Raw genomic sequence first — 12,883 nt, 5'->3', positions numbered from 1 at the left:
CTTTAAAAAAAAAAAGCCCTGGTGCTCACCAGGTGCTGCCGGGCAGGGGAGGGTGATCCCTGCTGCCCCCCCCATGCTGCATGAACCCCCCAACCTCCCCTCATTCCCAGTGCCCCCCCACCAGTGTGCTTCCCGGGGCAGCTCTGGCCCTTTAAGGAAAGAAAACAAAACAAATGAGAAAAGCCCCAGGACTCTCTGCTCCTGCACTGGCCTGGGGGTTTCATGCAGAGCCTGCCATGCAGCATGGGACAGTGTGGGGCAGCAGGGATCGCCCCCTGCTGGCAGGAGCAGTGAGTCCCAGGGCTTTTCTCATTTGTTTTTTTTTCTTACAGGGCCGGAGATGGCCCAGGTGGGGCACCTGTGGTGGGGCTGGGACAGCGAGGGGGGATTAGGGTGCTCATGCAGAGCCCCTCATGCAGCATGGGGAGATCATCCCCTAACCAGCAGCACCTGGTGAGCTGGCACTTTTTTTCCCCCCAAGGAGCTGGGGTAGGCAGGGCAGCCATTGCTGGGCTGGGGGTGGGGGGGATGGGCCTGGCTGATTCAGAGATTCGGCAGCACCTGAATCTCCAAAACAGATTCAGCCGAATCGAATCTGGAAATCACCAAATCGAATCACTATCCCCTGAATCGGCCAAATCCGAAGCGAATACTAGCCGCTTCACGCAGGCCTAATGCCTACTTCTACCCAGACTGCCCAAGATGGACATGTGAATTCAAAGAAAACACTATGAAACTCGTTTGTTTTTCCATGAGTTTTTTAGGAAACATCTACAGTAAAAATTGACTTCAGTGTTGTTACTTATATAGCACCTCTCTAGGTTTAGAGCTAGTTACAAATGAGCCTCAGAATTCCCCACGTACCTGCTTTTAAAAGCACAATTTGATCATTTTGACAGAGTTCCATAAAGCCATCAATGCGTTTGGCGAATTCCACCACATACTGGATAGCTTCTGTTATTTTGACTGCACATAACTGCCACATAACCTCCCTCTGCTGTTGAAGAGAAAAGGACAGATTATTATTCAAGGCTGCATAAGCCCTTTTTTATAAAGGAAAATGAAGTTGAAAACCAAAGCAGAGCTTCCAAGCCTCCCAAGTATTCCTCAGTAAAAACTACTCAAGAGATGGGAGGGTAAAATTAGCCACTTACAGACATCATCTTATTTGGATGAATGGGAATACATACAAATAACACTCATTTAGTTTTGTCAGTGGGATTTAGACTAAAATATCTTGTCTTAGGAACCAGAGTACAGCTTCTATTGATTAAATGGCGATTTCAGGTGTGAACTAGAATGCAGAATTTAACAAAGACTTATGGACTTCACTAAGCTCTCAGCAAACAATGCCATGCTTTTGACTAAGGGCTCTGTTTCCTACAAAATCTAGACCTAAATCAACAGGGTTTCCCAAGATGCTTTTATTTATTTATTTTTTCAGTAAACTATGTGATTGACAAGTGACTTGTTACCCTTGGATGAAGGTACAAAAGGAACAAGCAGTAATTCAGCCTGTTTCAGGTAGGACAGCATTTTATGATCCACAGTACAGGTACACCAAGGCACTGAGATTAATTTGCCCAATGTTGCAGTGAGTCAAAGGCAAAACTGAAAATAGATGACAGAAAATTTGACATCCAGTTCTACTGTCTAAACTGAAAACTGAAATAAACTATGTAAAATACCAAATCTTTGACAGGACATATCAATTAGCCTATACAATGTAGGGGCCAGATCAAGACTTGGCCTTAAGCTGCCACACCAGGAGGAAAACAGAAATAAATAACACTTCTTGTTCTGTTCCCCAGTGCACAGGTTAAGGGCAGGGCATACAGGCCCCCCCCCCCCAAATCTATCAGCCAAGGGAGCAGAGCAAGCCCTTGCTGCACTTCCTCTGTGAGCTGAACTGCCCTAAGAAAGGGGTATTATTCAGAAGTACACAACTGTCCCAAAGTGCAAAAGGGAGCAGGAAAAGTAGTGTGGCTTCCCAGGCTTCTTCTGGGCAATTCAGATGACCATCAGGCCTTAACAAAGGCAAAGAACAAAAAGGCACCATAACATAAATAAAATACAAACCCAGTTAACAGATAAATAGAAGGCACAAGTAATGCAATGCATGCCTGAAAGAAGCAGTGCTGAAACAGACCCAAGGGCCACTGGGGATTACACACCGGTTTCAAGAAGCCTCTTGGCTGATCTCACCCCGCTAACTTCTTATTTAAGCCTCTGCCACAGTAACAGTGTCGCGAAGACTTGCTTTTTTTTTTTTTTTTTTTTAAAACAGAAATCTCACAATAGTCAATGAACTTCTTAAAGCATGACAGCCTGATGTCAGATGTTCAGAAAATCTCAGCTTCAATTAAAAAAATTAACATGTCAGCCCTCCAAGTTGTGGAGTGAAGCTTGAAAACAAAAGTTTGGAGGTTCAAACACCAGAAGGTAAATACAAAGTTTATTATTTAAATTGAAAAATACTGCAGTAAAATGTCAGGCTGTTGACAGAGCCTGATGTCATAAGAAGGGCATGTGTGTTCCTGCTTGCTTAACAAGCTATTTTTGGTGCCTGAGAAAATTATACATTAAGCAAAACAATGCAAACAGAGCCTGGTCAGAGGAAAACGAACAAATTTCACTACTCCAAAACTGTCCTACCATTTAAGGGTGGAATTTTTCCTTGGTCTTTCTGACCTTTGTTCTCACTGTTAGCTAAGTCAGGCTTATGGCTTTCCATTCCAAGCCTGAGAAACTCTCACATGCAAAACCTAGGAAAAGCCCATCCCATTTGCAGATCTTGACTCCTGTCTATCCCCAGTGACCACTTAAAGGTATAGGATTTATCTATCAAATACATAAAAAACCTAAAATTCCCAATGGCAAACAGAGAAGAAATGGGAAATCAAGTTGAATTGAAGATTTCACAAAATGCTATTTCATTTAAACAGCTTTAAAATTTTGGAAGGCCGAAGTACTTGATTTTGTTATTCACATACCTTGTTCTGGTAGTTCTCTATTTCTTCCTGTAGAAAAGTTTGCCATGTTATTTGCTGTAGCTCCTCTCTCAAGTACTGACAAGTTTCCATGTGTGACTTAGAAATATTCTGTGCAAGATGTTCTAAGAGAGAGAGAAGTGAAACATTAAAAACCCCCCAAGCCCCAAAAGCTATCCTTGTATGATTTCTGAAGAGCTAGTTAAAGCATGCATGTTAGCAAATACTGGTTACTTTGAAAAGTGTTACAATGCACATTCTGTTACTTCTATTATCTCCTTGGATCCTACCTCTGAAAAACAAATAGTCCTGCCAAGGTTCTCCCAGAGGTCACATACCGTCCATTAGAGGGCAGTATTTACACATACACGCAGCTCCATCACTATTCCACAGTACAGTTTTAAAATATTTTCAGTAACAAATATTAGAACACAAAGCAGGTAATTTTGTCTGGTTATTAGTTAAAGGCCAGTTTAAACTGTAGCTGTCTGGACTGAGATCTATTCCAAAAGCATCCTGAAATTTTGGAGAAACTGATTTCTTCTCTAACAGCAGTGGAAGCCACATTTTTTTTGCTTCTGCAGAAACCTAACATGTACAAGTAGGTGAAATAAAGCAAAATTCCATTAAAATTTGTAGTACATACATGAATGCAAACTCAGTTTCACGGTACCCTGTGGTACTGGTGTTTTTGGTGTGGTGGAACCCCTGTCTGAGGAACTGGGCTAAGAATTACTCTTACTTAGAGCCACAGAAGAGAAGGTAAGGAGTCAGTGGGCTCTTTAGGTAAGGCTAGAGACATCGTAGAGGGCAAAGTCTTGCTGTGCTCTCTTTGCTCCATGAATAAACAGTACCACTCATTAGGCTTGTCACATCAGCTTCTTAAGATCCTGAATCACTTGCATTTTAAATCTACTGAATTTATCCCTTGTGCTATCAGCTGAGACACTATAACAGCAGGATGCCTACACTATCCAGAGAAGCAAGATGATGAAAAATATACAATTGAAGCCTCAAATTTTCTTTAGTTTTAAAGTGGTTTTTTTAGCCTGTACTACAAGCTTGAATCTTACATAACATACTCATTTCTGATGCAAATACTATTTTTGGCCATGTGTTTCACTAAAACATCTCACACTTATTGGTAAATGGTTTGTATATGTGTTTTAAACTTCTGAAAGCCTTGTGTCTTAGACTTAGAAGTCAGCCTTTCCCCCTCCTAAGATAAGCACATGAAAACAGATCCTTCAAGGACAAAATTTCACCCCTCTTGCTCATATAAATCTGCAGCTAGTGCTTAGTCTCGCTGAAGCATGATTGAAATGTACATATTTGGTCTTAATATGGATCTGAATGGAAAATCAATAATGGCTTAAAGAGTCAGTAAGGCCTCTCATATCAGCCTCTCTGTAAAAGTTGTGTTTCCTTTTGTTTTTCTAAATACTCTTTAGAAATAAAAATAACCCCACAAACAGGTCTCTTCCCAAAAACAAGGCAATTCAATTAAGGTTTAAAATACAACCTTCAACATGCAGCCTTTGAAATAAGCAACATGTAACAAAGTGCAATTCTTTGCTGCCACCACTGCTTGTGTATGTTCCAACAATTTCATATGTGTACGTGTTAAAACCTACTGGCAGGATTTCAATGCTGTCTGTCTACCGCAAGATGTAGAGAGTTAGATTTGACAAAGTGACTGTCCACAAACCTAGACCCCCAAATCTGGACAGTATTTACATGCCCGGACACATTTCTGAATAGGGTGCCTTCCTAAACATGAAGCTGTTGTTCTAACACTTTGAAATGACAAGCTGTTACTTTATGCCAGGGCTCCACACATAACCTTTTGCTGTCAGCAAGCCAAAAATTCCTGCATTTATGGGTTAAATTTGAATCTTTAATAACCTCCATAAAAACATGAATATGTGACGGAGACAAATATATTCATTTTGCCTTTATTTCCAGACATTCTTTTTTCTTCAATTCCACTAATCTGTAATCAAAGTTACTAGATTTCAGACTGCGACAAAATCCTCTGGTTGTGATGTTAGAACAGGATGCGCTGAAGAGAACCAAATTCTACAAATGATGGAAAAGACTTCAGTCGGGAGCTACCCAAATGCAACTGTATCCAGAAAAATAAAAAATCATACAAGATGTCTGCCCCTATTTAAAAAATGTATGAAGTGGAAGTCAAAGATACAATACTCTGATATTTCTACCTAAATGCTTCACTTCTACCTGTTTTTGTAAACAAGTAATTAGCATGAATGATATAGAAAAGTAATGCTTTAAAACCCTGAGCTGTTCAATTAAGCACGCTAGGATTTAAAAACACTTGTCTAATACTATATCCCACTTGGCTTGTAAGCCTTTTTACACAGCCCATCCTAATTCCAGGCACTAAAAGTAAGTGATTCCACTTTTGCAGAATTTAGCCCTCAGAGAGACATCCAGCTACTTACAGACATGGGAAAAAAACCCGTGCTTTATTTTAAGCTTAGCACACCCCCATGCCAAGCACAGCATGCACCCAAAAGAGGCATTGCATTAACTGGACCTAGTTCACCCAATGTCTGTATAGATCGGGTGCTTCAGGGGGGCCTTTCTGGTGCTTTTATCTAATAGCTGATGCAATCAGCTATTAGATAAAAGCGCCAAAAAGCCCAGCTGAGGCGCCCAATCTATACAGACGCTGTGGAGCCAGGCTGAACTAATACACCGCCTCTTCTAGTATAGCGCTGTTTTTTTATGGGTTTTCATGTCTGTTAGCACCCCCCCAAGAGCAAACTGCAGGGTACTGCATACTAACTAAGACTGTCAAATACAGATTTTAGGGAAATAACAAAACTTTCTATAATTAAAAATTCCCTAGTGCATTTTGACAGGGTTGTGGCATTTTGGATCACCTTGCACAGGTGCAAACAACACAGAAGTTAAGAGAATCAGACCCAGCCCCCACCCCCCTTTTTTTTTTTGGAGAACATAGTGCAGTGAAAAAATTAGTCCAAACATATAAGTAAAAATACAATTCCATTTGTCCAATAAAAGGACTATTATGCATATTTGCTCCTGTCTAAAATGGTTCAAATAACTGCCAGTATTCATGATATACTCTTTACTAGCTGGATTCAAATAAAGGGAATGCTAGTAGCTTAACTAAGGAAGGAGCCACCAGGGCAGAACAGTATAGTTACACCTTTGGGGAACACGATCTGCATCCCATCAGCAAGGAGCCAATAGGATTTTTTGGTCAGATTCTGTAAGCTGCTGAATGCCACTGAGTACCAACTGGAGTTAAGAGTGCTAGGTACTTCACAGACCAGTGTTGTATGCTGTTACAAGCTGTACAAAAACAGCCTTCTCCCTTGCAGCTGTTTCAGAATGCTATGTTTAATCCAAAGGGTATTATTAAAGCAATTACAATGGAAACTTTTCTCTCTTATTACCTAATTCTGCCATGGAAACAGTTGGAGAGGTCTCCCCATTTGTAAAAGAACAATAAGGGAAGAAGCCCGATGCTGGTGTGTAGTCACATATTGGTTCTGGTTTGATTCCATTAATATCAAGCCCCGACTGATCTGGAGAAGGTTGTATGTCTAAGTAGAAGCTGCTAACGGCAGAGTCTGCTTTGCTACCTTCTGGGGTATGCCCATCAATGTAATTACTGAGGTCATCATGTAGCTCTGTTAGCCCATTGGTGGTGATATTGTACGTTGGTGTTAGTGGTTCTGCTTCTCCAGGTTGCTGCTGGTGATCCCGCTGTTGCTGCTGCATTCGATGTTTCTGAACCTCTGCGTACAAGCTGTCCCTCTGCTTCTTTGACATTCGACCAAATTTTACAGCTGAAATAAATGCACAAAACATACCATACTTCTATAAATCATTACTGAAATGTGACAATCTTGAGAGCTTAAATACTCAAGTGATGAATACAGTATTAAAATCTGATTGGTAATACAGACAGATCTAAAAATATTTTGTGGTAGCTATAGGCAACCCACAACTTAACTACAGTACCTTTTCCTGGCTCTGACACTCTTTCAATAGCATGTTTAATGAAACATTTAACTTAACTTTTGGTTTTGAGGTTATTTTGGAGCTACAAATCAATTCTTTAGCTTCCGTCTCTTTACAAAAGTAAATCAAATTCATCTCAATAGAAATCCACTGAAATCAGAGTTATACCATCTAAATGTTCAAATCTCATTTAGAAATTATTGTTGGATGACAATTAAAAATTAAATCTGTTGGTCTGATATGAATAGCCCAATTTTTATTGGCTTCATATTCACAGACTCTGTTAGGAAGAGGCTCAATAGCAAGCTTTAGAGAGATCAGAACAAGTGAAAAATGAAAACTGTAGAATCAGCTCATAATGAGATACATTGGCTAGCGTTCTGTTGCTCTTATTCTGATAAGCAAGAACACTTACTCAGCAATAAACCCACAAAATATATGTACTGCTTCAAAAAAGAAAACATTTATAACTTGTGAACTCACACATTAAATTAGAAGCAAGTGGCCTGGCCACCAGGGTTCTGCATATCACAAGAATTCCTAAGAACGTGGCATTTCTTGGACCTACAGTAGGTCCAATATAGCCTTTTATGAGACCAAAGATTGATGGCAAGTAGGCACATAAAAATTAAGACATTTTGCTCTTTTGACAACCTGCTCTTTTTTAATATCTGCACAAAGCAATGTGCATGTTTACAGAACATACACACATATGGAATATGTAATGATAATTGGTAAGAAGGTGAGCTACTTAGTTGATATAAGTGGCTGCAACTCCATTTAAGTCAATGCTTAATGCCATTAACGTCAGTTGTGACTTCATCCTTAACTGCTTTACATAAGATGCAGCACACCCATTTCACATGTGGACAAGATATCATCATACTGTGTGTAATTTTGGATTTAGGATTTTGATCTAAACTACTACTTGCCTCAACAGGTGCATCAGGCAGAAGGAAGTTTTTGCCAACCAATCCTGTCTTAGTCCAGTTCCTTTAATTTGTTCAGGTTGCTAAACACACTTGCTGGAAGGGTTTATTCTTACTGAATGCTTAAACTTGGACTTCTGAAACCACTAGCTATTTTGCACAAAAGGAGATGGTATGTTACCTTTCTGTTTAAAAATGAGTTAGGTGTTTTCTTTCTGCCTCAATATTTTTATGTAAGAACATAAGAAGTGCCATACTGGGACTGATCAATCCATCTAGCTCAGTATCCTGTCTCCCACAGTGGCGGACGTGGATGCTGTATAGGAAGAGGACCAAACTGGATATCTCTAGAATTATCTATCCCCTAATTCAATACTCTCCCTGGCATCCACCAGCATTAGTTTAGAGATGCCAAAGGAAATGTCCCCAACTATTCTGTTAATGTGTTTTATAGTCACATATTGGACTTATTCAAATATTTGAATCGGATATAAAATAATTCTGGACTACAACAATATGACAAGAGTCTCACTTGCAGCTACACAATGTGCAACTTAAATTGGACATTCATCTGTGTGTATTTGCATTTCATGAATACATACAGAAAATACCATGACAATTAGACTAAAAATGTCATCCTTGGAATAAAACTAGAAGCAATAATATCAGTTAGCACTATGTTACGTGGGAAGAAAAAAATCCACCTCCCAAGTGTTTCAATAATTGGTTTTCTTTTGGGAACACCCCATTAAAAAAGCTACTGGAGGATCTTAGATATGAATTCTCAAATCCTACATTGAATTTTATTTGATCAGACAGCCCACTAAATATTATTTTATACTTGGCAATTGGAACCTGAACTAGCAGGGCTCACCATCTCGAGACATCCCCACCGCAAGACATTTCTGTAATCGACAGTGTTGGCAACGGTTTCTACTAGTTCGGTCAATCAAGCAGTTCTTCTGACGAGGACAGGAGTACGTGGCATTGCTTTGCTGACTCCTCCTGAAAAAGCCCTGCAGTAGAATTGCAAAATTCAAGACAAGAAGCTATTAGCCACCAGACTTGTACAGCAGCATTGAAGCAAGATGCTGGATGACACTGATACGCAATAGAATACTGAGTTTGAGTGGAGTCAATTCAAGAAAATAAAGAGCTAATTTTATTTCCTGGAGAAAACTGGGTCTTAAAAAAAATACACAATTAAAAAAGAAAAAACTATCAAGTAAAAAGATAAAGAACAACTTATTTTCTGAAATACTAATACAAAGGTATCACCCTTCTTTATTCTCAGAGATGTTCTTTTAATACAATATTGCGTCAATTCTTTTTCCTCAAGGCCACCAGATGTCCTGATTTGTCTGCATTTTGGCAGAGGTGTTCTTAATCACTATGGAGAAGAAGTGCCTTTTCTGGTCTTAGTATATCCATTTCCTGGGTCAGCCTGAGCAACATATTTAGACTTTAGGGGCTGGGAGTGCAGCTACCGCTGACCTGTCAGATTAAGCAGTGGTTCTGAGCCCATTCTTTTCTTCTTGACTGAGATGAAAGAAGATTTTGATGCAGTCTCAAAAAACTTACATAAGGCTTCACATCTTGCATTATCAATCCCCATCCAGCTGTCTAAAAGACCATGGTATTTACTGCACTGACACATACCTGGTTGCAAGTTACATGAATTATGTCCAAACTTTATCTCTGAATGCCAGCTACTGGGATCCTGAAAGGCATCTTGATCTATTACTAAATGAACTTGGTCAGGTGCCCCAAAGATGTAGAGCCTTCTTGTGTGCAGGTCCCTAATTTGAGCAATCAGACAAATTTGTGCTGGGTGGCTAAGTTGCCAATTATCCTTATGTGTCTTTCCATATGGTTATTCTATGGCTGCTTACTGAGGATCACTATCTATCAGGGAGCTCTTTTCATTGCCATCACAGAGGAACTGCTGGGATGTTTACTCTTCCTAGATTTGTCCCAGTACATTTAGGCTGCTTACAGACATGAAAAATGCAAAACAAAACCAGCACTTCGCTTAAAGCTCAGCACGCCCCCACACCACGCACAGTGTGCGCCCAGAACAGGCATTATGTTAGTTTGACCTGGCTCATTCAACTTCTGTATAGACTGTGCACTTCAGCAGGACTTTTTGACACTTTTATCTAACAGCTGATTGAATCAGCTTTCGGTAAAGGCACCAAAAAGCCCCACTGAAACACCCAATCTACGTAAACGCTGGGGTGTAGGACTGAACGAACGCTCTGCTTTTTCCGGTAAAGCGCTGTTGTTTTTCTTCCAAGTCTGGCAGCAGCTTTGATGTACAATTTATCAACAGTTACAGCTTGCAGCTACATTTTCAACAGTGAAGCACTGCTTAGAAACCACACTATCTAAACCAGGGACCTTTAAAAAGCATATGCTCTTAACAGAAAGATGCCAGGTAGCACTTTTAGGGATCAACGGAACTACATTGTATGCTCACGGTAGAAAGAACAGCACTTCATTTGACCAAAATCCAGACCACAATTTTTAAAAAAGGAACACAAATTCCCCAGAGCAAAAGAACGTTCTTATTTAGGATTTGGGTTTCTAAGGATGGGCGCAAACATCTTTAGCCTAAGTGCTTTATTTTTTTAAAAGAGACACAAGGTTCTTACATACCTATCCAAGTCAAGTGGCCCTTAATTTTTTAACCTTTTAATGGACCTGATCCTCTCACATTATTATTAAAATGTATGCATGCAATCCCTAATGTCAGAGTCATTAAAAGAAAGTACCAAAGAATGGTAATTACTTGAAGTAAATAACAAAAAGAAACTCAATATTTCTTTTGTCCAGGTTCCGCTACCGACAAAGGAACTGAACTGGCTATGATCTATCTGCATGGAGGTGTGTGGGGGAAACATAGTCAATGGTTACAATTGTTATAGAAAGCAGCTGCAAGTCACGTGTATTAACTTGCAATCAGGATTAACTCAGCATTCTTATTACTTAGTATTTATCTTGTGGTAACTCCTAGGGGGCCACAGTCAATTTGGGCTCCAATGCGCTGTAAAACAAAAATAAGTGCCATTCCTCATCTCAAAATGCTGTAGCAGTGATGAAATTTGGAGCATTATTTGGCTTGATGTCTTCTGATACAATCATGTTTATGCAAAGGGTGAACTGCTGGCCTCACTACAGTCAATGTGAAACTCCCACTGACTTCAATGAGGCTGAGATCTCAGCCTGAATCTCTTTTCACATAAATCTATTAACATATTTCTAGCAGAACCAAAGAGAGCAGGTTAGAAAGCGTAGCTTCATTTCTGCACTTCAAACTCCAATTTATACAAAGTATACTGTACTGGTTTTCATAGACTGCCAAAAAATCAAGTTGGGGGAGAAAAAGGGGAGGAGGGAAGGGCAAGAAAACTTTTCATCTGCTAGTCAGCTTCAATAAGGGCTTGTTAAAAAAGCAACTTTGAAATGTAAATAGCAGTTTGCATTAAGTCTATTAATAGTTTCAATAACTTCACTATTCAGTAGTTGGGTAGTACAGACATTTTGGGGTAGACTTCCCGCCCTGGAAGGGGAGAAACTCAACTGCACTTCACTTATGTCAGATCTTACTTTCCACGCTCCCCTTTCAACTAAGGCAGAGGCTGAAATGCTGATCTCATGTTTGGTCTTCTGACAATTTTCATTTAATGAATTGATTCCTACAGTTCATTAACATACCCACTTCCACTTCTGTATACACATATGTCTTAATTAGCTGCTCATTGGCTGTTTAATTACAAGAAAACAGCTGACAGCTGCCTTGCTGCATCTTATGGCAGACGCTTTCGAATGACTATACACAAGCCTGTGACAACAAAGACTTATTCATAATCCCATGATTTATGGCTAATCCTTACAGACTTCCACGTATCATTAAGTTTTGCAGTATTCTCAGCAATTAACAATTAGTAATTTGGGTTTTTTCATTCTGTTGCTTTTTTTGAAACCAAGCTCTCTCAAAATTTCCTAAAAGAAACAAAGACAGTTTATTATTATTTGAAAAGGATGTAAATATTCAAATTGAATTCATAGTCAGTATATGACAATGAAATCATTTATTAGTTTTAAAGGGGAAATTTTTCTTTGCAAGTATTTGCTAATTAAGATTAAATGTCTGGCAGCTCTGAAAACAAATGCAAAGAATGGTACTAAAAAGGTTTGGAAGAGGCGTGGTCTGCAATAGTGAGCACATTTGCTGGGTTATAATACACAACTCCTTATAAACCCACTTTGTATATAGTCATGTCCCATCCCCAACAGCTTACAAGATTTTCCTGGAAAAATAGTTTAGCCAGAACATTATTTTAAAAAGCTTCTAACAATGAACAGACAGAGCCAATATAAGTCTTAGAGTTAAGTAAAAGCAAGGAAAGAGTATACTAAAAATATAATAGGAATAGGTTAATACAGGTAAATCCAAATCCTAGAAAAAGAAGAGGAAGGACAAAAAACTAATCTTCTTCAACATGACCATATTTCTGTTTTTGTCTAAAAAGGCAAGAGAACCTTTCACTTTGAAGAACACTACTAGGATGAGGGCCAGCTGCCTAGCAACTTCTGAAAATACAAAAGAAATATCCAACGTGCACAGGTCTTATGAAAGTACACGAAGTGGCCACGTCTGTTTATTTGCTGACAATGTAGGTATGAGCTGTCACAGCTGAGAGCAAAAGCTGGAAAGTAATTGTGTTCACAGTTTTAGCAACATGTTCATAATCACAATTTGTTTCCCACTATCTAAGCCAGGGGTTGTCGACCGGGGTTATGCATACCCCAAGTGGTACTTGGAAAAGTCCTAGGGGGAACACGTGGGCAGGCAGGGACAGAGTGCTGCCACCTCCCAGGAACAGGACCAGGTAGGGCGAGGGCAGTGGCATCCCTCTGCAGGGCACACAGGAACCACCC

General features: G+C 39.7%; 1 protein-coding gene across 1 annotated transcript in view; it reads right to left on the bottom strand.

Annotated features, from left to right (window-relative positions):
• RORA (RAR related orphan receptor A) overlaps window positions 1–12,883 on the bottom strand; it is a 41,136-nt gene that overhangs the window by 18,950 nt on the left and 9,303 nt on the right. Inside the window, exons 3-6 of the mRNA XM_019533157.1 lie at window positions 8,814–8,955; window positions 6,440–6,835; window positions 2,994–3,115; window positions 865–997 (exon numbers count right to left, since the gene is read on the bottom strand). Of these exons, the coding sequence (XP_019388702.1) occupies window positions 865–997; window positions 2,994–3,115; window positions 6,440–6,835; window positions 8,814–8,955 (793 nt within the window). The remainder of the gene's footprint in view (window positions 1–864; window positions 998–2,993; window positions 3,116–6,439; window positions 6,836–8,813; window positions 8,956–12,883) is intronic.

This window comes from Crocodylus porosus, unplaced genomic scaffold (assembly GCF_001723895.1).
Source record: "Crocodylus porosus isolate Cpor-Errol unplaced genomic scaffold, CroPor_comp1, whole genome shotgun sequence".
NCBI classification, from domain to species: domain Eukaryota; kingdom Metazoa; phylum Chordata; order Crocodylia; family Crocodylidae; genus Crocodylus; species Crocodylus porosus.
Note: the sequence above shows the minus strand (reverse complement) of the source record. Positions and strands in the feature narration are given on the sequence as shown.